This window comes from Engraulis encrasicolus, chromosome 5, assembly GCF_034702125.1.
Source record: "Engraulis encrasicolus isolate BLACKSEA-1 chromosome 5, IST_EnEncr_1.0, whole genome shotgun sequence".
Lineage (NCBI taxonomy): Eukaryota > Metazoa > Chordata > Actinopteri > Clupeiformes > Engraulidae > Engraulis > Engraulis encrasicolus.
In genome coordinates, this window is record NC_085861.1 from 9,885,507 (window position 1) to 9,912,381 (window position 26,875).

At 43.2% G+C, this 26,875-nt stretch overlaps 2 protein-coding genes across 2 annotated transcripts in view; one reads left to right on the forward strand and one right to left on the reverse strand.

The window, feature by feature from the left end:
- Positions 1–766: 766 nt before the first annotated feature.
- On the reverse strand, positions 767–14,868 carry LOC134448301 (cytoplasmic dynein 1 light intermediate chain 1-like). The gene is made up of 14 exons (XM_063197987.1): positions 14,703–14,868; positions 14,382–14,498; positions 14,173–14,246; positions 13,372–13,488; positions 12,387–12,617; positions 10,782–10,951; positions 10,535–10,628; positions 10,271–10,406; positions 10,047–10,158; positions 8,496–8,555; positions 8,238–8,282; positions 7,748–7,838; positions 6,599–6,718; positions 767–1,606 (listed from the first exon to the last, which is right to left on the reverse strand). Exons 2-14 carry the CDS (start codon positions 14,480–14,482, stop codon positions 1,485–1,487), a joined length of 1,473 nt encoding a protein of 490 aa, XP_063054057.1. The 5' UTR covers positions 14,483–14,498; positions 14,703–14,868; the 3' UTR covers positions 767–1,484.
- A 677-nt stretch (positions 14,869–15,545) lies between these two features.
- cpne4a (copine IVa) overlaps positions 15,546–26,875 on the forward strand; it is a 102,557-nt gene continuing 91,227 nt past the window's right edge. The window contains exons 1-2 of the mRNA XM_063198647.1: positions 15,546–15,644; positions 23,805–23,994. Of these exons, the coding sequence (XP_063054717.1) occupies positions 23,824–23,994 (171 nt within the window). The 5' untranslated portion in view covers positions 15,546–15,644; positions 23,805–23,823. The remainder of the gene's footprint in view (positions 15,645–23,804; positions 23,995–26,875) is intronic.

The following is a 26,875-nucleotide window of genomic DNA, read 5'->3' on the forward strand; positions in this document are numbered from 1 at the left end:
GGCTTCCAAAGCTTTAATTTACCGGTGTGTATAAATGTACATGTATATTTATAGTATCAACACATATTTATCTTAAACATAACCGGTTTGGGGCAGGGGTATTGGTTTCAGAAGGGAACCAAAGGACAATTGCCTGTTTCAAATCATGTCTGTCCAGAGGGCACCTCTGTGTCAGTGTCTGGTACCAGTGGCTTTGTCACATGCTTTTGATCATGAACCATTGGTAGATTATTGTGTCAACATGGAACACAGAACATAATGACACATGGGCACTTACTTTTTCCTGAGGAACACCCCAGCACATACACCATGTTTTGCACAGACTTGAAAAGACAAAAATCATACAACCCAATAAAGCGCTATGTGCAGAGTATAAAATGAATGCAATTTATTTTCAAGCAGTAGGAAACCCCCCTTTTCCGAAATGTGACATACAGAGATGGCCATAGTCTACATTTGCATGGCCATACAGTATAATCAAACCGAGCACATGTGGATTTACCATAAGCACAATGTAATGTATGAGTTGTGCATAAATGACTGATTTTTGTGGATACAGACTGAGTGTTGTGCATACTGTACAATAGTAAGCCAATCGATTCTCCTTATACTGTATAGGCAGGTATCCCACATATGTTTTCAAAGTGATAAGTCTGCACACTTAAAATCCTTTTTGTTGTTTTTCTATTTCATGGCTGGATTAGGTTTCGACTTCAACAGTTGAAGTCGAAACGTAATCCAGCCATGAAACAATAAAAGACGACAAAAAGGATTTAAAGTGTGCGGACTTCTCACTTCGAAAACTACAGTCAGCCTTTGTCCTGCACCTTTTCCTGGGATGTGCACAATCCTCTCCTTCAAATGGAGGTACTCCACATAACATATGCAAAATCATATTAGACTCCAACATGGTCGTGGGGGATCCTTTGATATTTTCCAGTAATACATTCCCTTCCTTTCCTTTTTATAGCAATTATTTGGATTTAATGACAAGACAGGTCCTTCATTTACAATATGTACTTCACAACTGGGCTGTACACAGGAAGGCTGTACATATAGCATATACCTTAGAACTCCAGGAGGAATATAACACATTTTGCATTTCATCATGGTCTATTCAAATACTGTACATTAGAAAGAACTATGTTATTGTAATGTAGGTAGGCCTGCCGATATGTGGAGCTTTTAACACATACAAAAGCCATCCAATGAATTTCCGAAGTCCTGACTCATGTGAACCTTCTAATTCCTGTATGGTTCCCAGCCATGTTGCAATAACAAATGAGCGTATATTTACGGTATAAACAGGCAAACATGCAAGAGGCCCTGGATTATGATTTCATTCTGTTGGTTGGATCCCCCTTTTTGTGCTGCAACAGAGGCCACTTGACTTCTCCCTCTTCAAAGGAAATAAAAACAAAGGCAAATGTGGAAGGAAGATTGTTTTCTTCTTTACGTCAGTTGATTATGTTGACGGAAAGCCTTTATGAGTCTTCTGCCTCCATGTGGGTCATGTTGGTGGAGGTGGGCGAGGAGGGGTCCTGATCTGATTGGTTACCCATACCATCCAGTTCCGCCTGTTGATCTGACAAGCCCGACTTGGAACCTGGAAAGACAACAACACAGTCTGACACAAGTAATACAGGTAGAAAGGCAAAGACATGTGCATTATTTGGGTCCTCTAACACTGTGAATCCCAGAGAGGGTATTACCCCATATTCAGACACCCTACATTTCCTTTTTTAATGTATTTTTGGGGGCTTTTTGGCCTTAATGACAGCACAGTATGAGAGGAGACAGGAAACAGTTGTGAGATGGGGTAGGGCTAGGAAATTAACCCGGCCGGTATCGAACCGTGGTCCCCATGGCACTGTAAGCCCAAATGTGGGGTGCTTAGCGCACTGCGCCACAGCGCCCCCTACAAACTATATTTCTATATGCACTTGCATGTAGCTTTCCCACATACTCAGAATCTTCAATCCTCAGACCGTAAAGTCTGAGTGAGAAGTGCTGATTAACATGTAAGCTACATGTAAAGGGAAGAGTTTTGAGGACCACATCGGCCCATAAGAACCCCCACATGGCAATTGTTCACATCCTGAATTCTGCAAGGACCAAAAAAAGCTTGTTTGGCTACAATGAAAATGGATCAGCTAATGCAGAGCTACTAAACAAACTTACAGTCAGTCACTCAATCATTTTTTAACATAGCTCAAAGGTGAAATTGTATTTTCTGTTCTGCCCCCACATCAAACTGAACTTGACGTGTTGTCTGCTCCTTAATTCAGCTGACTGTCTGTTTTGTGCATAATGTGAGTATGACATTTTCTACAGAAAGCCAGACAACTGCAATGCACAAGCAAAAATGTTAAGATGCAGTGCGTTGGTAAAGAACTTGGAGCTGGTGACTCATAGTCTCACACCGCCTTTTCCCGACTACTTCCCCCATGCCCATATCTCTGGAACTGTGTTCAAAACAAGCCGTAGTAGAAAACAACACTGGGGTGCATTTCTGGAAAGCATAGTTGCTAACTATGTTAGCTACTTTGTTGGTTACAATGCAATTTCCTATTGGCAACTACTGAAGTTGCTAACTGCTAACAACTACACTTTCCAGAAATGCACCCCTGATCAGCACACACATCAGGCCACACAGGAGTTGCAGGATCTTTACGAAGACATTTGTGTCATACCTTGGTCATCTTTGTCAAATCAATATTGTTATTATCACTTCACATCATGTTAAAGGGGTATGCCACTATTTTGGGGCTTAATACAGTTAAACTCGTTGGCTGGGGTTTATAAAGGTGGTAAAGTGTCTTATTTTTCATGTTAAGCGTTGTCTTGCTTTAAGACAAGTTAAAAGAGGGAATATGTCGCTAAGCTAGTGAAAGTCAATGTATCCGTGTAGCATTGTAGCATGCTACACGGATACATTGACTTTCACTAGCTTAGCGACATATTCCCTCTTTTAACTTGTCTTAAAGCAAGACAACGCTTAACATGAAAAATAAGACACTTTACCACCTTTATAAACCCCAGCCAACGATTTTAACTGTATTAAGCCCCAAAATAGTGGCATACCCCTTTAAAGTTACACCAACCTTCAGCAAGGCAATTCTGGCAATTTTCAGAGAAACAAAAGAAGCATACATCCTAAAGTTATGCAGAAATGGATAGCAAAACAAATTAATCAGATATTTACCGTATGTACGAAAACATAAGGGGGCAGAATGACTTGGACTGGAGAGGATGTAATAACATTCACAACACATGCAGTAGAAATGAATGGATAGACATACACAACAAAGAGAGGAAAACACACTTCCAGTTTCTTTCCTCATGAACACGATACACATGCATTATAGCTAACCAGTGAAGGGGAAACCTGAAATAAGAAGCTAACATCCAATACCACATATTCCAAGTCAACGAGTGCACCTGTGCTCTCAATACAGGTAATTTCACCTTAAAGGGGCATTCCACCGGTGGAGACATGAATATGTATTGAGAGTGGGTCATATGTGTAGTAGAATAGTAGCATAAATTTCTAATTTGGTGCCTTCTTGGCTGAGAAAAGGCAGAAAATGACTTTTTAGTGCTTGTGGATTTGGGACAACAATCCCCATAATGCATTGCAATGCTCAAGTTCCACAGGCCACACCCAGGCAGCTCTGCCAGTGACTTACTGGAGCCTCAATGCCAGTGATTTCAAAAGCACTGGCACACTGATCTGTGATAGGTCTGTTAGCGCATTAGGTCCAACCCCCTATGGGGTTGAAAGGGTGGGAAAAAGGCTTGTAGTCTCAACAGAAATCCACCTCTCTTACACTTCCTCCAAGCCTGGTCCTGACCATCCCATAATACTACCATTTCATTTCGTATTTATGGTCTGGCATTTGTTTGCTCTGAAGCGATTGTAGGAAGCAGGAAGTTTGCACTCAGTTATGGTTTGAAATTATTGGACACCTCTCACCCAATCGCTGGCAGTTACTCAACAACAACATAGCGCAGACCAATGGCTCTGGCGCTGATGTGTAGTCATTGTCACGAGCATCCTCCCCCTTTCGTCCCCATGTGGGGGGCGTATTCGATTATTGGCTGTTTTCTGGGGGGGCGTTGCGATCAAAATTCTACTGCTCCAGGCACTCCACAGAGAAGCACGGCCAGACTACAGTAGTGGAGCCAATCCTTTGGCGGAAGTACGTAGGATGGCTCGCGAGGCTAACTTCCTCCTACAATGATGCAAAATGACGATTTTTACATCATTGTAGGAGGAAGTGTTAAGAGGTGAATACGGATTTCTCCTGTCTCAGGGGGAATTGAGAGAGTGTTGTACGACCATTCAAAAGTATGACTGGGTGTCTAGCAATGGAAAGCCTAATGCAAATGGGTGGAGTGTCCCTTTAAAGGAGCAGATTGTGGCCAGAATAGGTATTGCAACAATTCTACTTATTGCCAAATTTGAACTTTTCATGAATATTGACTAATTAATAAATCAGTAGTTATTTGTATGACCAAAGCACAATAAGTTTTGCAACTAAAAATGTCTATTTCTGGAAATTCAAAATGGCGGACAGCGGAGAAGATCCCCCTTTTCTAGTATGATAAAGCAACATTTTCGCAGTCATGATGAATACCGGTACATCGAATTTGATGGTTTTGGTACCATTTGTGAATGAGCAGCGTGAATTCTGGAAATAAAAAACTAAAAATATTACACGGTCCGCCTTTAAGAGACAATTTAGCAAGTAAATAGGTAAAAAAACAGTGGTTCTGGATGGTAGCATCTGAAGGTTTCGCACCATCGTAATCTGCGCAAGCATGCTTTGCAGCTATCTTTCTCTCTCTGTATCAGTCTGTCATTCACTGCATGACTGTCAAATGTGCTGATGCAAGAAAGTTACAGCTACACCGACCTTAACGAGGCCAGCATCCCGTAACTGACGGACACACACACACACACACACACACACACACACACACACACACACACACACACACACAGGCAGACACACACACACACACACAGGCACACACACACACACACACACACACACACACACACACACACACACACACACACACACACACACACACACACACACACACACACACACAGGCAGACACACACACACACACACACACACACACACACAGAGGACAAAGGAAGTGGGTGAGATTTGACATGAATAATGAGGAACTGAAGCTGTTGAGCTGTAGGAGTGAGCAGGATGCGGAGGCAGGGAGGACAGAGAGACCAACGCCCGCTTGCACAAGTTACTAGAAAACATTCATGACGAGACAGCACAATGGAGAGGTCTTATGGTAGTGGTGTCACAAGATGGAAATGAATAGGTGAAACGTGAATTCGGTGCCCTTGCAGTGTTTCGTTTAATATCATATATAACATGATGCAACAAAAGATCTTTTAATATTTAACAAGATACTACATATCTTACCGTACTTTGCTGGTCAATCGATTTACAGAACAGTATCTTTTAAATTTGTCCCACATACAAACATGCTGCATTTGACGTTTAGCACTTATGAAATAAAATCACATGGATGAACTCGTTTGGAATATTTGGTTGTGTTTCTAACTATGCATGTACTGTATTTAGCAAATTTTCTATGTATTGAACAGTGCTAGGTCAATAATAGTAGTAGTACTAGTTTACTGAAATACAAGAAATATTAACTTCAATTCCTCTTAATTAACTCTCTACAAACATTTCCTGCCTGGATGTCTTCCACTAACTAAGAAAAAATGGCCAATGAAAAGGTGCATCAAAGCCATGTGACCAATCAAATGGTGCACTAGTAAGTTATTAACACATATGATCTGTGTTTAATAGGTCATAGAAGTGGAAGTACTGTACTAAAAATTAAAATGATTTGGTCTTGACAGTAACAAGATTATTTCAGACAAACATGGCAGCGCATGTACATCACAAGACTCAGTGTCTTTTCAGATTTTGTAGACAGTTACTGTAGATACTACGTACTAGGTGGCCAAATTCAAGACTACTTCATAGCACCTACGACGTGTATGCCACATGTCCTAGCTTATTTCAATCACATTATGTACGTAGCCTATTTTTGGAAGGCCTCATCTGATTGCATCTGAGGCAAGATAATAGGGTGTTCAGATCAGATGCAAGCTGACTGTTTGTATGAATGTTCATACTCTGCATTTCAACCTGACTGAGGGATTACATCTAACTGACAGCACTGTATCTGGCGAGAGCTGGAAAACATTACTCCTGAGTTAGGCATTTTCCCCTGAAATTAGATTACCGGTACATGCTATTGAAAGCGAAAGGGACTTGCCCACACCACTGTGTCGTACCCATTGATACTGAATAGAGGGGATACCGTGGTAGGTTCTATTCTGAAGTGAGCAACAAGGGGTTGGGACTAGACCCGGAAACCGGAAGAAAATCGACAATTCCCATTCATTTCTATGGGAGAACGAGTGCGGACATTTAGGGCGTAAGAATCTTCGCAGATCAATCGCGGATGCTTCAAAACCGTCGAATGGAATACATTAGAAAAATTCACGTCCATGTACGTGTATATACGTCAGTGTTCGTACCTGATTTCTTAAGTGTCGTGCCTGCGGAGTTGTTCCCGTTCTCGTTGGCCCCTGCTCCCTGCTTCTTACTCAACAGGCTGTTGAAAAAGTTGGCCAGTACGCCCTCGCTGGTCTGGCCTCCTGCAGATGCAAAATAAATGGTTACACTTTATTTTAGTTGTAGAGAGTTACTTGTGCACAATCCCTGGTGCTGAACAAAAAGATTACGTATTTTTTGAAAAAAGGTTCGCACACTTCTTTGGATTTTTCTTCTTGAAGTTATTTTTTCATCTTTTTATTTATTCATCCATTGGCAATGACGTTTCGACCTCTCGGATCTGAGGAAGACCGAGAGGTCGAAACGTCATTGCCAATGGATGAATAAATAAAAAGATGAAAAAATAACTTCAAGAAGAAAAATCCAAAGAAGTGTGCGAACCTTTTTTCAAAAAACAAATACACTTTATTTTAGGGTTTCTTTTTGTAGTGTATCTACTACATGTATGAACCTGTAATATTGTGTACTTAACCCCTTAAGACACTACCCCCTGTTATAAATTGAAAAAAAAACTGTTACCAAAATGGAGATAACCAATTTAATGTATTACTAAAGGCCGCGTGCACTACCGTATGGTAGTTACTTTTTTTCATTACTTTCATTACTAATTCTTTTTCATTATTACAATGTCCCAGCGGCAGAACGGTGTCTGTTAAGGGGGTGCGAGTCTTAACTCTAACCCTATGGTACAGTGAAAGTACATAATGGTATTATGCTGTTACATACTTTATTAAACGGTAGGAAATTAAATTGTACCAAATGATCACAACAGGAACTGTGAAATAAAGCATAACCAAAAGAAGCATAGTTACTCAAACAATCAGAATGTACAGTAGACAAACACAAATAACAGGATTTTTTTTAAAGCTTTTGAATCAAATCTAGACTAGAATCATGCAAGTCTAAGGACATGGCAGATGGATGTTCCACAGAAAATGGGTAGCTGAACTGCTTTAGGTTCCTGCTGCTGGAAAGTTGGGGCAGGCCGGAGGAGCCAGACAGATTGCAAGCAGGAGAGAGAAGATCAGCCAGGAGATTGGGGGCATGCGGCCACATGAGAGCACCTCCTATACCGTACACACCTTTCATGTTGGGGTCTATCTTCTTAGTACCTGAGTGCATGGGCATGACGCTGTTGACGTTGGCTGTGGCCGAGCGATTGGAAGCCCTCGGAGACCCACTTGCACCCCTATTGGAGGGGTCCTGGAGAACAGGAGGCAAATGTTATTCTAAGATAATACAATGTAATCTGTATGTATGAGTTAACACCAACACAAACATGCTATAAAATTAGTACATTAGTACACTATAAAGCGCTATGAACCTCAGTACACTAAAATATTGCAGCAAGTTAAACGTGAAAAAGCTAAGTTGCCCTGCTGCCTCAAGTTAGTAAGTTAACTCAACTCAACTTAAAAACTTAGGACAGCAGGGCAACTTACTCTTTTCCGTTTAACTGGCTGGAATGTTTTACAGTGTATGTAATACATGCACTAAGTGTCACATTCTTATACAAATACTAGGTTCATGAGGCGAAACATCCTCTTGGCCATCATGCTGAAATGTTCTATTTGAACTAATTTGATCTGTTCCATTACTTACTGTAGGTCGTCCTGCAGCTGCAGGGGGATTTTTGGTCAGAAGAGTCTAAGAAGGGAGGGATGGTGAGGCAGACAGATAGTACACATTGAAACAAAAACAATTACAACAGAAACATTTTTTAGCAGCTGTGCTTCCCAAACAATGTTCAAATACACAATACCTCCTGCTTTTCATTACATTTCATGTTACAATTCCATTAAAATACATTGTAGTAGCATCATTATTTAAGAAACAAGTAGCAGTCAGGACTCTGCCCACCTGTAGTTTGGCAAGGAACACCTGGTCCTCCTCTGCTCCAAGGTCCTTTTCTTGTACTAACTTCAAAGAGAGAGTTTCTTAGGTCAGGTCGACATGGAAACCGCTGAGGCGGACCAAAAGTACAGATAGAAAGTAAAGGTCTTGCCATGTAGTCCTCCGGCACAGGGCTAGATGGGCCATCTGGCATAGCGGGCACCCTTGTGGGCCCCTATTTTCAGAAGTGTAAAACAAAAGAAGATGTTTGTGGGGCCCACCGGTGAGTCAGTTCTGTGCCTCTTTACGTTCCAGATCAAATTAAGTAGTATGTGGGATTTAACCAACTGGAATTATTCCAGCTCTCACTTTTGAGGTGGGGATAGGTTGAGTTTTCCAAAGTTCGCAAGTAGGAGATCCCACTTTTTTGGAACTTGGATGTGCAGTTATACATTACATGAGATTCACATCATAAACAAAGAAAGTATATCTATGGGGATAAGTGCATGAGTGTTTTGATCACAACATAGAGATACTGACGGTCCCATTTTGGCAGGAATGCTAGTGCACTTTTTGTAGTTGGAGGTACAGTAGGATAAGACCCCCATCCTACTAGCTTGGACTGGGTCTGGAATGCATCATGATTTCGCCTAATAGCTGACATGGGCAGGGGGGCCGCTAGGGGGGGGGGGAGGGAGTGGTACAGATTCTAAGGGCCCAAGCACTGATAGGAGCCCTTAAGGGGGCCCAAGCACTGAGAGGGGCCCTTAAGGGGCCCCAAAATGCGAATCTTTCATGGGGCCCAACATTTCTGGCAGCGCCACTGGACATGGGATCATCTGGTTGGGAAGAACTGACCAGAGTAAACACATGACAGGACTTTAAACTTTCTTCAGCTTGAATGTCCACCATTAAAACATGCCGTTTAGTTCATATACATTAGCTATAGGACTACAATCCACTGCACTAAATGCAATGGGCCATTTGCACCAATCAATATCTGCAGCAAGTGCGTCTCTAATGGCAACTTTCATGTACACACAAATGCACATGCATATGCACACACGAACGCACACACACACGGACGGATGCATGCATACTCCATTAACCATCAGAAATAGCTGACTAAACAACCTTGCTGGGTAACCGGGGCCCTAATGTCACATCTCACCAGACAGTCCACTTAAAAAATCATCTTCCACTATCACACACGAGGGACAAGAGCGGTCAGAAATGGCGAGCTGGCTCCCAGGCCAATGCTTGATGCACGTGATGCAATGTTGCACGTTTTGCGCCTCTTGCAGGCAACTCAAAACACCAAAGGCGGACAGACAAAAACACAGATGCACAGACGGACAGACAGACAGACAGACAGGGTCACTACATGCATCAAGGATCCCGGTAAAAAGGAATGCAGAGGAATACCCAGGCAGCAGAGCTTGGGGACAGTAGCATTCTGAGGAACCTCAGTGCTCCACAGTTAGTCCACTCTGAAATGGTTTGGTACTTTACAGTAATCAGAAGACCATCACTGCCTCTATAGCTTTGCATTAAATTGTGTGTTTGCATATACTCTACCTTCCTCAGTGGTGGCTTGACGATAATGTCCTCAAAGTTGTCGTTTATTTTCAGAGTCTGGAAGTTTTCATAAAGTATGGCAATCTTCTTTTCATTGTCCCACCCGGAGGGGCTTCAGTGAATAGAGACAAGAGAAGTGTTATATACAAAGACAGACATGTTTCATATTGGTATGTCCAATACTGTATGTAGATATTGATGAGCATTATTACACACATACTTACATAAATACAGAGTCTTTCTCCACTACCTGCGCAGGGACGTCAAAAAGAAATCCATATAGTCTGTGGATAATGTATTTATATAACAAATCTAAGTTTTTATCCTCTTTCACTGAAGTGTACAAAAGTGCAGCTCCATCTGTGAGGTAAATGTTAAGGTGAGTCACAAAGAGACAGAGAGAGAGAGAGAGAGAGAGAGAGAGAGAGAGAGAGAGAGAGAGAGAGAGAGAGAGAACAAATCTCTGGCCAGTGGTATTTGAAGGATACACTGTAGGCAGAAGTGGCGTATGTGTGACTGGATGAAGTCAAAATGCTCGTCCCTGTAGTCGTGCTCCTTCTCCAAAGTACTGATGGCATCACACTAGAAGGAGATGAAAGACAAATAGACAAACTTGTTTGTTTATTTGGAATAAAACTTCTCCTTCTCGTACTACCACCACAACTACAACCAACTGTAAACATGATGGCAATAGCAACAACAGCAGTTATACAGTACTAAAACAATGAGCTTTACCTTGGTACATACGACCATCATGGGGACACCCAGGTTGTGTGTGAGTGTGTTGTCCCCCAGGGGGAGTACGACACCATCATCGTCCGTTTCACTGGAGGGGGGCGCTCTCCTGTGGGGGGAGGCCGTACCAGCGGGACCTGGCTCTGTGTACTCCTGGAAATGCCGGATTACTTCAAAACACAACAAAGATGAAAAAGACATTAATCATTGCACGCAGAGCCTCAACCTCAACCTTAACCTTACAAACTTATTGTCACCAAAATGGTAATGATCACGTCTTAATATGTTACTTAACTAAGACTCTAGGCAATGTCATAGCAATGTTATTATGATAGTGTTTTCAACAAAGAGTGAGTGAGATTGCTGGAGCTCCCATCTGCCTGGAAGGGCTACAATAGTGAAAATATGTATGTGGCCTCAGTATACTTAAAACTTCACTCACAATCTCTAGCCATCACAGCACTATACTGTATGTGCTATTCAATTAGAATAGAATAGAATAGAATAGAATAGAATAGAATAGAATAGAATAGAATAGAATAGAATAGAATAGAAAGCCTGTATTGGCATAATACCAGTAAATTAATTCACAAGTGAGTGTGTTTCTGGACATGTCAGTTTAGTAAAGTGAGGTGATGGGCAGTGATTACCGTTCTGACTTGATGTTTACACACCACACCATACCACACAGTCAGGATAACCACCCACAGCTGACAGAATATTCTGAGTTTTGATTTACACTTACATCTGGTTTACAGTAGCATTGCCTGTAATTACACTGATCTCCCAGAACGGCAGCTACAGTAGGCTATATGGCATCTGCATTAATAATGGTTCAGATCTGTAGTTACATAGAAGCTGGACATATTAATTTGGACCCTGTTGTGTTTATATAACCACTTTTAAGTCTACTTAATTGTTTAGTTTCCCCTAAATCGTGCTCTGTGCATAAATCAGCTATTCTACAGAAATCTGGAGCGGTGCCATTACATTACGTTACATTACATAGAGCCATGTAAGCCATTGCATAATACTGCATCATCATAACATTAAAATACTGCCATCTGCTGGCCAAATAACAGTCATCTAACCACCAGCTGATAAACAGCAAGTCAGTGTTTAAGATGAAAAATTTACTCAACGAATGCAGATATGACCTCCAGTAAAATTAAATAATTAAAACCATTAACGTTATTGTCACCAAAGCAAAGCGTGAATACCTGTAGGTCCGTTGCCGGGCCCATCTGCAGTAGAGATGGATTCTAAGAGGTCGCCTTTCAATGTGGACAATTGCTGACCATCATCCTACTTTACTTCGCTATAGCTCATACATTCAAACATTTTAACAAGCCATGCTGTCAAGATCGACATTTCCATTGTCTATGCCATTTACGAAAACAGTCACAATCACACTGAATGAGCTGGTGCCAATACAGTAGCATCAACATGTGCTGTTCTCTTTGCTTTCCTTCCACAGACATTGCAAACGTACAACAAGACTTAATGTCTCTATACACACACACAGCGAGTATCAATGCATACAGTAGCAGCATACCAAAAGACGCAACAGAGTAAGAGCCAAAGGGGTGCCTGCCATTGACTTACACGTCTGCTCCATCTCCCTCCGTGTTTCCGGAACAATCCTGAGTTTGTCTATGTGCTCACGGATCACACTCGCCCACTTCTGCAAGGAGTCCACGGCCAGCCAGGGACGGGACATGTCCACCACCAGCACGATCATAGAGTCGGCAAGGTTGTCCTGAGACACGGCAAACTTCTGCAGACCCTTGTGGTACAGATCCCCATCCAAAACCCAGGCATTGCATCTTGTGTGGTCTGCCATGGAACAAGACAATGGATTGAAGTCAGCGGTGTCAAAATTAAAAGTGAAAGGGCCCTGCCGTGGCCTAACTGTAGGGCACTGGGTTACTATGCCAGCCAGGGGTGCTGATAAAAATGTTGGGCCCCATGAAAGATTCAAATTTTGGGCCCCCAAAATGACAAATTATGTTATCAGCATCCTTCCAGGGCCCAGTCAGAGCTGTTGGGCCCTTAGAATCTGTAACACCTTACCCCCCCTCGTGGCACCCATGATGCCAGCGATCCGGACCTGGGTCATTTGCCGACCCTTGCCCATCTCTCTCTCCCCACTTAGCCTATTTCCTGTCTCTCCACCTCTATCCTGTCAAAAATAAAGCCCAAAAATGTATTTTTAAAAAAGTGAAAGTAAATGCATGGTGTAAGTACATCACTAGCACATGATATTACATATCTGTTACGCCATATACATTGTACCTAATGAGGTAGATTGACACTGTTGTTACTGAAAAACACTTAAAACCTAACAAAAACCTCCCAAAAATTTGATCCAAACAGCACACAGTTAGCTGATCAATAGACAAGTACACAGGTCGCATGGTTACTCAGATAAGTTACCTGTGTTGAAAGGAAAAAGTGTTTCCATCTTTTTAACTTCAACTTTTACTTTTGACACCTCTGATAGAAGTTATACGTATTTTACTACATCAGCAAAAAATACCAATCAAGGAAGACCTAAGATATGTTAATAGGACCCAACGTAGCATCTTACCGTCAATGTCTTCATCAAGAACATTGAAATACATATATTCTAATCCTTTGCCTTTCATGTAATCCTCCACACCTTGGAGCTTGGCCATCAATGTCGTTTTACCAGCCCCCGTCTCACCTGGGAAGGACAGACACAGCCAGATAAACACACAGAGACACAGACAGTTTGTGCGTGTGTGTGTGTGTGTGTGTGTGTGTGTGTGTGTGTGTGTGTGTGTGTGTGTGTGTGTGTGTGAGAGAGAGAGAGAGAGAGAGAGAGAGAGAGAGAGAGAGAGAGAGAGAGAGAGAGAGAGAGAGAGAGAGAGATTAAGATATAATAATTCTATAATATATTAAGAAATAATTGCAACTGGGCTACATTACTAATAGGCTAATCAAGTCGCTATTTTTTTATTCCGGGTTTAATTTAGTCTTGCATCTCTTCTCAAAACACAGTAAGAGCTCAGCAAATAGTGAATGGCAATGCACGGACATCCCAAAACACGTGATGTTCATTTCAAATGCGCAGGGGAAGCTATCGGAAAGTGCATCTCAAATCAGCAGACACCTTAAGGCTTAGAGTATCTGGAGATGGTCTGATGAAGGCGGGAGCAACACCAACACTGTTAACATTGAAACATGATCATAATTCTCCTCTGTTTTGATCTAGGGTGGTGTTATTATGTTGAAGTCTGCAAGGATGCTCTAAGATGCTCTAAAAGGCACTCCCTGTCTAGACCCCGTGGTGGACATTCCTACATCAGCAGGCAAGACAATGCAGGCGCAAACACAGTGACGATGAAGTGCTATTTCAAATACGTACCCAAAACAAGGACATTTTTGCCAGTAGGTAGTTTCGATCCAGAGCGTGTTGTCACTTCACTCAGTATAGAGGACCTGCGTGCAAAACATCACAGGCTAACGTCAGACATTGGCATTGATACAGAGGGCTATCACAATTCACATGCGTCTATAGAGTGCAAGCTCCGTCAGTTTGTCTTGACAAGATCTGTAAAGCGAGCCAGGGCTCACCATAGATTCTGCCCGTCATCTTCTTCGGCTCTTTGATGCTCTACAGAAGGGTAATTTCCAGGCGGGGCTGCCACAGTGGATGCTCTCCCCACGGCAGCCATCTTCAATACATAGCTCCTAAAACGAAGACCCGGATGTGAGCACATTGCCCTCATAAAGTTCAAGAAGGGTGGGGTAGCAATTCACCTTATTTCTTAAACACCTATTTAATTTAACCACCGAAGACAACACAAAAGACAGCTTAGGCCTACAATGAACGACTGGGTGAAAGCAATTAGCCTACAAAACAACAGATTTTATGAAAAAAAGAAAATGGGTTACCGATAGATTGGGTTCAATGACTTTCATTGATTAGCCAAATTGTCTTTCACTTAAACATGATTGGCTCTATCTACCATCCAACAGAAGCCATTGTCACTCTGGGGAATATTATTCCAAAACACGCTGGCTACCTCTCCTCCGGCGCTAGAACGCAGCCAGTCGCTCTGAGGGGCGCTGTCCACTCCGCGGTGCTGAAGGGTTCTAGTGAATGCACCCACAACTTGGCTGTGAAGTCACCCTCCAGTCAAACGCATTGAATCAATGCACAATTATGACAGCTACAACTGTGATCAAAATCATGGGCAGAGGAATCGGTGGAAAGCCTCCAGTAGAAACTACGTAGCCTGAGAGAAAAGCTTGGTATTTTTTATAACCACTGATAAATCAATGGGATTTAACGCTTAATGAATTACACCTATATCCACGTGGTTGATATCCACGTGATCCTTACTACATCATATTGCAGTCTAGACTGTTATCTTTAATGGAAAAAAAAATGCCGTGACGCAAGACATTTCGCAGCCACAACAGAGGGAACTCCTGTGTTTTCTCTTGTCAACATCTCCGATCAACACTAGGGAGCACTATTGTATCACCCAATGCAATTTATACAGTTAATTTATGCCGTGCACTGCTTGATTATATATTGCACAGAGAAAAGTCAGACAGACCAGTGGAAGAGTCTGACTACTGTGCCAAAACATCTCTTACAGTGCGTGTGGATTGGCTAGAGTCTGAAGGGAAACACTGATTCAGTTTTCACTTGGAGGAAGGTTTCGTTTCCTCCCCCATGCCTCACTCAGAATGGACTGAATATGGGGGTTCGTTATTTGCCTCGTGCATTCACCTGTGATTGTTGAGTTTGTTCTAATCAGATACAAGTCTAAAGGAAGTTTCAGGAGCAGGAAGCGGGGAAGGAATATTTGTTCATGTGTACTGAAGGTAAGTGTTCTTTTGTGGACTATAGGCAGACCTTCCCCCATTTCACTTGACTTTCAAAAATATTGTTTACACCATTTAGGGACTATTATGTATATATTTTAATTAGCACACACTTTCAATTTCATATTGTAACTGATTTTTAGACCGGCCAGTGAACTGTTGGATAGGAACTGATCATTTCGGAAAAACATTACGCAGAAGGAGAGATACACCCGCAAGTTGGTTTAATTACCCAAATATGACCAAGTCAAGTCAAGTCAAGTAGGTTTTATTGTCAATTTCTTTACATGCACTGGTCATACAAAGAATTTGACCACAGCACAACATCAGTAATCAACGTGAAAGGATCTCAGGCCTTACATTTGACAATTTATAATGTTTTTGATGTCAGGTTAAAATGACTGTGATCAACAATTAACTCAGTTAAATAATTTATATAGCCTGGATGTTAGAAAGGTAAGAAAACAAATACCTTCAGCAGCGGTCAAATATGTCCCCCCACTTTAGTGGATAAAGTTGCAAATGGACTCAGCTGTCTGCATATAATGTTTAAACTCCATTTACGCACTCCTTGCACTGGCGTAAGGCAGTGTATTTGCTTTGTTGGGTTTGTGGTTTGTCTCCCTGAGTTTCCCCATGATCTTCCCGACGTCCAGTTCACTCTGTAAAAATTACCGGGGCCGAGCGCAAGTCTTGTTGGATAGTCTTTTAGTTGACGGCTACCGTTAATAGTGGACAGGACATGTGCCATAGTTTGCCTAATTTTCACATTTCTCGTTAAGGATCTGAACTGCCCTGTTCTAGTGGCTTGGGCACAGTGTGCGTGTTTATAAGTTGTCTATTTCCAAGCAGAGATTTACCTGGTAAGTTTGTGGCGGGAACCACAAGAGACATCCCCGTTGAATGTGTTTCAGTGCTAATTGTCAAAACTAGCTGAATTTAAAGGCAGCACTTTTAAAAGTCCGAGTTTTGTATATAGGCCTATTGTTTTTGTGTGCACCTTTTACAGTAATGTGTACATTTCAGTAGTTGACTTGGATTATGATTCATGAAGATTGTGTGACACGTTTGGTGACAGTGAACTAGCCCTCTTTGAACTCATGTTGAAACCAGAACGTCTGAATTTAACAGATTGACTTCTGTTTGAAGATATTTCACTTCATAAAAAAGTTCATCAATATCAACTACATCATCAATTATGTATTCACAATGGCTTAGAAATCAACACTTTTCATAGGCCTATAAATAGGTTGAATGTCTCTATGTTCCTTTTTATATCTTTTTTTTTTTGCTACTAGTGACACTTCTTGGCTGCAAAACATAGTATGGCTGGACTGGTAATCAGCGTAGGAGCTGTCATGGGCAAGCGGTAAGGGTGTCAGACACACTTGTAGCCCGAAGGTTGCCGGTTCGACTCCTGACCTGCCAGGTTGGTGAGGGGAGTAATCAACCAGTGCTCTCCCATCCTCCTCCATGACTGAGGTCCCCTGAGCATGGTAATGTTCCACCGCACTGCTCCCTTGGTGTGCCATTGGGGGCTGCCCCTTAGCTCGGGTGAGGCATAAATGCAATTTCGTCGTGTGCAGTGAACACTTGTGTGCTGTAGAGTGTTGTGTCACAATGACAATAGGAGTTGGAGTGAGGAGCATACAGGACATTTTCCCGGTGGGCCACAGTCATCAGGGACCTGAAAAAAATCCAGTTTTTTTCCCATAGAGACTGGCTTAAAATGTGGATGGGGCGGCACATTGCTCCATCTTTAATAGAGACAGTATAATATCATAGACAAGAGGTGGGCTGTGTGAGAGGCTGGTCTATGCCAAAAATGCCTGGTGTGATTTAGTTTCCCATACCAGCTCTTCAATCTGGTCAGATCAGTAAATATTTATTTATTTTACTTCGTACCGTAAATATTCACGAAAAAAGGTCACATTTGTGAATGATTACATACAAAATTCATTACCTCAATTGCCGTAACACAACAGTGCCAACTGTGTTGTTTGGTGTGTTTGATTCTTGTAAGCAAAGAAATGTATGGAGTCCTGCATCGTGTGTGTGGAGCGTTCATGTCCACACAGTCCCAGGAGAATAGCCTTTGACCAATGTGGTATAGGAAGGAAGAAAATGGTTTTGAATTGTCGTTTAGAGAGATGTACGTACAGTACAGTAGATGCATGATTCAAAACCCTGTAACTCTATACCAAGCTACCGATTGAAATATGATAACAGGAAGTCTCATATTCTAGCAATAACTCTGCATGCAGCACCATACAGTACCAGCCTGTGCATATGTGTCTACATGAACTAGCCTACTTATTTTATGAGATATTGTTTCCAATGCCTCCCAGGCCTTGCCCCCTCCCATTTCCTTATTGTTTATTTAAAGTACTAAGATGTATGGCACATTGTACATCCTCTGAGGCCCTCAGGGATGACAACGAGCTCAGGGCGAGCTGCAGGGAGGTCACACACGCATACTGAGGGGGGGTCACTTTACTCCCATCACCCCATTCATCTGCACCCCCCCCTCCCACACACACACATGCTGAGGGGGGGTCACTTTACTGCCACCACCTCATTCATCAAGCCGCCCCCACCTGCCTCGCTTTACCATGAAGACTATTACCTGTTGGAGGGGGAGAGACCCCCCCTCTCCCCAACCCCCCCGCTTTACCATGGACACTATTATCTGTGTCAGGGGGAGTCAGCCCCCAACCCCCCACCTGCCTCCCATTACCTGTGTGAGGGGGAGTGGGTGGTGGGAGGTCGGTCAGCAAGCACCCACCCACCCCCATCCTCCTCGCTTTACCATGAAGACTATTACCTGTGGGAGGGGGAGAGACCCCCCCCCCACCCCATCCTCCTTGCTTTACCATGGAGACTATTACTTGTGGGAGGGGGAGAGAACCCCCCCCCACCCCATCCTCCCTGCTTTACCATGGAGACTATTACTTGTGGGAGGGGAAGAGACCCCCCCCACCCCCCCATCCTCCTTGCTTTACCATGAAGACTATTACCTGTGGGAGGGGGAGAGACACCCCCCCCCCTCATCCTCCTCGCTTTACCATGAAGACTATTACCTGTGGGAGGGGGAGAGAACCCCCCCCCACCCCATCCTCCTTGCTTTACCATGGAGACTATTACTTGTGGGAGGGGGAGCCATCCCCCGCAACCCCACCTGCCTCCCATTACCTGTGTGAAGGGTAGTGGGAGGTGGGAGGATAGGGCGGGAGGCGAATGGCTGTGCGTTACTGTGCTGTGTTCAAAGGTACACACGATAAATTAGATGATAGCCGAAGGCGCCTCTGTCTCGCGACCCCAGGCGATGTCGGTGAGAGATATCTCGGATGAAAACACAGCGGCAGTGCTTAATGGTGTCATTAGTTTGAAAGCAGAGTGGAACAATATCAATATGGCTTACAGTGGTCAGAATGGAACTTCAAACAAAAGCTGCTGTGCTGCACCTAATTTTCTCATGTGTAGGGCTCAGCAGCAAGGACGGATTAAGATGGCCTGGGGGCCCTAGGCTACTGGTTGCTGTGGGCCCCCTCAGAAGGCATCTTTCTTAAAATGTACATAGACTGTCATAATTACGAGCTATAAATTCCGGATAACAAGTCTACCAACGCTACTCAACACGATGGATGACTTTTTCAATGTTGTATCTTGTCACAATTCTGCAATTTTTCACTCTTTGGGCAATCAGGGGCCCCCTGGCAGGTGGGGGCCCCTTGGCTGCAGCCATATCTAGCCTGTGAGCTAATCCGGCCCTCCTCAGCAGTTACCTGGCTCTAACCAGATGCAGAAATGTACGGTATTGCAAACAGGGCCGGATGAAGATGGTCTGGGGCCCCGAGGCTAAAGGTGGCTTTTTCACTTTTGGCTAATCAATTTTGGGCTGGGGGGCCCTTTCAGACGACTTTATCCTGGGCCTGGCCAAAGCTGTCATCGGCGCTGCATCCACTGTAGCCTTTCCCATAATTCTTGCTCTGTTTCGTGAAAGCAGGCCTCTTTTGACTACAGACACAGTGCACATTCTTAATCAATCTGAGAAGAATCTATCACTTTTTGACTTGAATCTTCACCCTTTTCTTTCTGTTTGATTGACCTTTCTTGTTTCACATGATGGAATAAAACCCTTGACACAACCTCCATCTAACAGGGTAGGCTAATTTTCTTATAACACCCCCCCCCCCCTCACCATCACCTCCCTCAACCCAGTCCCTACCCCTCCTAAGAGATTGAAGCGACAAAGAAAAAAGTGCTCTCTTGCTGTCAAAACAGCCCTTGTATCCTAAAAATAGCAACCACCTACCCGCTACCCCCTAACCACCCCCTTCCTCACCTCCTATTAGAGATCGGCCTGAGTTATTTCAGGAGCCGACCTACCAGCATGAGGAGGCAATGCGGATGGTGGAGCCCCGATCACGCTGATTGTAACATGTTTGTCAGCACCGGGAGTGGTGTGTGTGTGTGTGTGTGTGTGTGTGTGTGTGTGTGTGTGTGTGTGTGTGTGTGTGTGTGTGTGTGTGTGTGTGTGTGTGTGTGTGTGTGTGTGTGTGTGTGTGTGTGTGTGTGTGTGCAGGGGAGCCGACAAGGGGGGGCAAAGGGGGCAGTTGTCCCGGGCCCAGGGAGATTGGGTCCTCATTACATTGTATGTATTGGTTGGGGGGCCCTTCAAATGACTTCGTCCCGGGCCCTGTCAAAGCTGTCAGTGGCCCTGTGTGTGTGTGTTTGTGTTCGGTGGGGGGGTCCCCTAGCACAAGGCCTGTGTGCTGTGCCTCCGTGACCCATAATGCATCCGCTTGACATGTGTCACGATACAACACATTTGATTGATGGACCGACCAGGGAATTCAATTGTTGGTTGATTGAGCTGTTCTCCATTGGCTCCTTGCCATTATACGTACAGCAAGTCAGACCTGACTGCCATTTTTTCTCCCTCATCCTCGAGGGGACATCACCGCGCAGTTCATATATTTCTTCTTACAGTAACGTCCAGGGCCGGATTAATGCACAGGCTAGATATGGCTGCAGCCTAGGGGCCCCCACCTGTCAGGGGGCCCCTGATTTGCCAAAAGTGAAAAATTGCTGAATTATGACAAGATGCAATATTGGAAAATTCATCTGTTGTGCTAAGTGCAGTTGATAGGCATGCTATCCTTATTTCCTAGCTCATAATTATGACACTGTCTATATACATTTGTCACGAAATTTTCCTTACGGAGGGGCCCACAGCAACCTGTAGCCTAGAGGCCCCAGGCCATCTTAATCCGGCCCTGTCGACGTCAGTGATAGGTTTTCTCTGGCTGTAAATCGCACCAGATTGGAAGTGGACATGCAGGTTGGCTTTAGTGTGTGAGTGAGAGCTGATTGAGGTGATCTTAATCTTAGCTTATTTCAGCCAGAAGATTGCATTTCTAACAGGTTTAGGATACAGCATTAAATTGAGCAATGACATCGGCAATATTTCGCAAAGTTTAGCATCATTGCATCATTTTGCATCATTCTTAAGTGTCGAAAAGTAATCGAATATTTGGCCTAAGAAGTTGATATCGAATGAAATCGCCAGGGCTGGACTGGGGGAGAAATAGGTCCCGGGCTTAAAGGGGCCCCTTATAATTAGTGGTGCGGAGCTGGGCCCTGCAACCTCGTGGGCCCCTATTTTCAGAAATGTATAAAAAATATATATATATTTTTTTTACATTTATGAAAATAGGGCCTATGAGGGTGCAGGGCCCAGCGGGATCTTGATTTACACCCCTAGTTTGTGGCAGCAAATCAGTCTGCTCATTCTCTGAACCCATTTGCTGCCCTCAATCTTGTCCCCATCTCACCTCCTCTCACTCATTCTCCCTCTTTTACTTTCTCTCTCTCATGCTCTCTCTCTCTCACGCTGTCTCGCTCTCCCTCTCTCCCTCTCTTTCTCGCTTTCTCCCTGTCTTTCTCGCTCTCTCCCTCTTGCTCTCTCCCTCTCTATCTTGCTCTCTTTCTCACTCTCTTTTTCGCTCTCTCTCTCGCTCTCTCCCTCTCTTTCTCTCTTTCTTTCTCGCTCTCGCTCTCTCCCTCTCTTTCTCGCTCTCTCTCTTTCTCGCTCTCGCTCTCTCCCTCTCTGTCCCTCGTCCTCTGTCTCTCTGTCTCAAACTTTCTCTCTCTCTCTCTCTCTCTCTCTCGCTCTCTCTCACACACAGACACACACACACACACACACACATCTATCTCCAGAGCATCTAATTGCATCGGAGCCACTTGTCGCCTGTATGATTCCCGAGTTGTCACCCGCTATTTGGGTCTCAGGATTTACTTGGCCCACATATCCATCTAAAGTCAATTAATTTGGGTTGGGAACCATCTGATTACCACAGCAGCCTGTCTAGCTGTCTGCCTGAGTGTGGACACGCATGAGTTGGCTCACTGGTACAAAAGCCCATTATGAAAAAGTATGTATGGACTGACGTGGACATTCAGCTTTTTACTTTATAACTTTTAAATTAATCATTTGTAGCCCATAATGTTACAATCAGGGGACTTAAGTTTTAAATTTAAAAATTTCTCTTCAGTGTTAGATTTCGTAGTCTCTTACTGCAGATGGGCCCATCGACGTGCCTATTCACTCTTTGCTGAAAACACAAATCATAATCAAATCATAACAACATTTCTATGATAGGGTGGTTGACGTTTAAGGCCGTAACACACTTAAAGGAGGAAACATATTCCAATGAGTGAAAAAAATGAGTGGAAAAATTGGAAAAAAAAAAGAAGAAAAAAATGGGGATGTCAGTGGTCCGTGGAATTTCGCTAAATTTTTGCCATTTTTGGGAAAATGTGTCCTGCGGTGTGACATCATTGGTGTGACATTTCTGTAAGATACAATAAAATGATTAATATTCTGCACAAACATATCCCCAATGCTCTTTCTGCTATTGTTCCTTTAACCCCCACCCCACACACACACTACTACTCACCCACACTCCCACCCCCACCCACACACGCCTATGCATCGTACAGGCAGACAATTGTGATTTCACTGCATGGTTTCACTGTATTACTTGTAATAATTGTGTGAATGTGACAAATACATCTCCTGGTATTCTTATATCCTTGCATGATGCATGAAAAATAAGTAAGGATTGAGTAACACAATGCCTAAGCATGTCACACCACAGGACATGAAGTCACACCACAGGAAATTCACTGCATTGTGGTCATTTTAATCCTTTTGCATTCGTGACTGACCTCCGAGCTTATGCTAACTAGATAATGATATTGTGTTAACCTTAATATGTGTTTTCACTCATAAAAAACTTTTTTTCCTTCCATAAGAGCAGTCACACCACGGGGCACCATAAATGAACCTAAGCATTGTGTGACAGAAGCATTGCAATATGTAGACATACTGTATTAAGAGGTTAATAGTCACCTTAAACTTCCATACCACTCTCCAATAACTGAGGTATAACTGGTTAGGAGCCTGTCTTTAAGACCCTTGTAGTTGGCCTTGCAGCAGCCCGTCTACAAACCTGACTTATGTCACCCCGCAGGACGCAATTTGTGTTACGAAATTGAACTTGTAGTTAATATTACTGTATTGAGGTTTTTCACATTCATATTTTTTAATATAAGGTTAATATTTATGCAATCATGCCAAATGCTTCAAAATGTTGTTGGTTTATTTTATAGCTGTATTATATTACAGGTTGTATTAATGTTACAGTCACACCACAGGACATTTGACGTATAAACCTTTCCATAAATCTGAACAAAAATGTTTCTTCTTATCTAAGACTAATATGACACATGATGTACCACATCTTCTTTCATTTACATTTGATTTCAAGTGGAAAAAATATCAATTTTGTTGGTTTTTAACTAATGTTATGTAAAAACAGGGCGTCATGTCAACCACCCGATAATACAAGGAGTCTTACACAGTAAGTAACCATTGAAGACTCATTACCATTTTGTTGACAGTAAGGTTACGACAGAGGCTCTGCGTGAAGGGGTTAAATTAAAGACAAACTGTCAGAGTATAACTCTACTATATTTGACGTTCAGGGTCTGCCTGGGTCTGGGTTCTCTTCATCTGCGCTTCACTTCACTTGCATGACGGTTGGCGTTACGCAGCTAACCTCACTCATCTCTCCCTCCTCCCTCCTGCAGCACAAGACCCACCAACACCATGAGCAACATCTACGAGTCTGCAGCCAACTCCCTGGGTCTGTTCAACAGCCCCTGCCTGACCAAAGTGGAGCTTCGTGTTGCCTGCAAAGGCATCTCGGATCGGGACGCACTCAACAAGCCCGACCCTTGTGTCATCATCAAGATGCAGTCACATGGACAGTGGCTGGAGGTCGGTTTGCCTGGTTACTTACTGTACTGTCAAGTTTCTGGTGATTTTGATTTGGTTTCCCTCAGTAATGCTCCCTCTTGAAAGAGCCCAGTCAGCAATTAACATCTCGGAACAAGGCTTTACCCTTTTTGTTTTTTTATTGAAGTTTGTTTTGTAGATTTTCTTTGTGAAGGGGTTCAGCCAGTCGTTCAGGTTGATAACCTTGAACACAATATAGAACAAAAACATACATGGTGTGATTTCAGGTTTGCCTGGTTACTTGCAACCTATTGCTACCTATGCAATTTCTCGTAGGAAAGGTGTGATTTATGATTGCCCATGGCCGATTATTGGGCACTACAAATGTGTCGTTTGGTATATACTACGTAGCCCATAGCCAATTGTGTCAGTAGTATCTGTTCAAACAAACTGCAGTCATCGCCTTTCCACCCTTCCCCGCTCTCTGATTGGAGCCCAAGATCTGGAACCCTCGCTAAGGGATGGAATTCATGCTGTCTTTCAGATCGGAACGATTGTGCAAAGAAGCATGGGATTTCACAGGCTAGAGGTGGGTGGCCAATCAACACCTTACGCTGTCAATGTGCCGACCGGAAATGATATATAGGCCCACTGTACAGTAATGATCTGGTCCTCGTGATCTGCAAGATTAAAAAGGTACGGTGAACATTATGAGCAGAAAAAGTAGTGGTGGTGGACAGAGGAAGCGGAAAAAATTGCACTCTCTCTTATTCTCTTTTCCATAAAGTTTATTGCCCCATGGTCCAATTACTGTTAAGATGCACTTACAGCTAGTGATGGTGTACAGAACATGAAGCAAGAAACAATAACAGCCATAAAGTAATGACGAATCTTGAGAATATAGTTGTTTTTCACAACATTCACTGTTTTCATGCTTCAAGAGCTAGTCTCTACCAGTTGATCATGTACTTGTATCAGACCACATGATGCAGCTGGTTAGGCTATGTCTTTAGTCTCCCTGCTTCTGAGGGACCTTTCTTATTTTTCACTGGGGCAACTGCAGTCGCAATATAATGTAAAAGAGTTGATGAAATCAGTCGGTCTTTGGTGGCGGCTCACTGACAGAAGGAGCATACAGTATGCGCTCACTCACAGAGATTCTTCTTGAAGTTTGAAGTTTGCAGTTTATTTATTTGACACAGGGACAGTATATATTAATAACATTGAAAAAACAAATGCAAAACATACAAGATTATAGCCATACACCCAATTTCCGAGGCTAATTTTCTTATTCCATTTCACAGCTGGACTATTGCATTTACATTACAGTAACACACATACACATTCACTTTATCTCTGTCTGGTCATGCAACTATATGGTGTGTGTGTGTGTGTGTGTGTGTGTGTGTGTGTGTGTGTGTGTGTGTGTGTGTGTGTGTGTGTGTGTGTGTGTGTGTGTGTGTGTGTGTGTGTGTGTGTGTGTGTGTGGTCATTAAGAAGCACAGAAGCTTGCTGTTTGTCTTACTGTCTGTTTGTGTGTGCATTTGTGTGTGTGTGTGTGTGTGTGAGAGAGAGAGAGAGAGAGAATGTGTGTGTGCGTGTGTGTGCATTTGTGCGTGTGTGTGTGTGTGTGTGTGAGAGAGAGAGAGAGAGAGAAGGTGTGTGTGTGTGTGTGTGTGTGTGTGTGTGTGTGTGTGTGTGTGTGTGTGTGTGTGTGTGTGTGTGTGTGTGTGTGTGTGTGTGTGTGTGTGTGTTTGTGGTCATTAAGAAGCACAGAAGCTTGCTGTTTGTCTTACTGTCGCGCTTGTAAATCTCTCATTTTTCTCTCCTTGGGGAGAGCTCTGCTTATTCCCCAATCTATCTCTTCACGGGGGGTATTCTGTGAGTTCTATTTTTATGCTATCGTTTGTCATTTGATTTTCTTTTGTGCTTGTACACAATCAGGTCAGTGTATTAAATCTTCTGCCTTAGCACACCTCTATCTGTCTAAGACCATTTGCCTGACACGCCCCTTTTTGCCTACAATTCACCAAACATGACAGCATGCAGTGCGTGTGCATGGTTTTAGCATGTTGGCACTTACAGGAATGGAGCAGAACTATGTAAATCAGCATTTCTTCATGAATACGGTTATGCTTCTCACATGGCTGCGGCAATTAGCAAACCATAACCAAACCCTTGCTTGGGAGGCTTGTCCTGTCGAATTCCTCCGATAATTACAATGTAAGGGGAAAAGCTTTGTTGTTGCACATTGCTTTTTAAAAAACAAACAAACAAAAAATGTGCAAAGAGACTTACTCCCTTTCACAGCCATTAACGAAAACAACCCTAACTATTGGCTTACTGTAATGGTGGTCCAGACAGGCAGATGTGTAATCTGTTCAACAAATACTTTTAATATATTTTTTTGTTTATCTAATATCTATTCATCAGTTGGCTACTCCAAGCTCTCACCTTTAAAAAAAAATTAAAAAAAATACAGAGATCAGTGCACCACACATTGCAGGCATTTCCACTGTCTTTCCTTCTTCGCCCTACACCAGTATACCAGAGAGAGTAGAGAGAGAGAGGTTCCATTGACCCATTGTTTCCGGGTTCTATTATTGCAAGGGGGAGGGGGGGGGTAATCCCCCTTTAGGCAGACCTAAGCAGACCTAAGGACTGTTCTATTCAATGCTAGGAGTATTATGACACCCCCTTTAGGCAGACCGGAACCTGGTCATGTTAGGTGCCCATAGCAACCTATTACATTGGCATATCTCTATATACTTCAAGAATCTCTGCCAGTATACTGTACTACTGTATGTGCCATTCTGTGCTCTCCATTCCTCTCCAGATGTGCAGTGTGTGATCTCATGAAATGTGTTATCTCCCAATATAATGTCTGGAGGTGGTGGTGATCCTATCTTTATAAGGTGGAATC

Coding starts and splice junctions, on each gene's coding strand:
- LOC134448301 (XM_063197987.1), bottom strand. CDS start 14,482: ATGGCTGCCGTGGGGAGAGCATCCACTGTGGCAGCCCCGCCTGGAAAT. Junction 10,629..10,781: donor TGATGGTCGTATGTACCAAG/GTAAAGCTCATT, acceptor ATCTCCTTCTAG/TGTGATGCCATCAGTACTTT. Junction 6,719..7,747: donor CGTCATGCCCATGCACTCAG/GTACTAAGAAGA, acceptor TTGCATCTGCAG/GAGGCCAGACCAGCGAGGGC.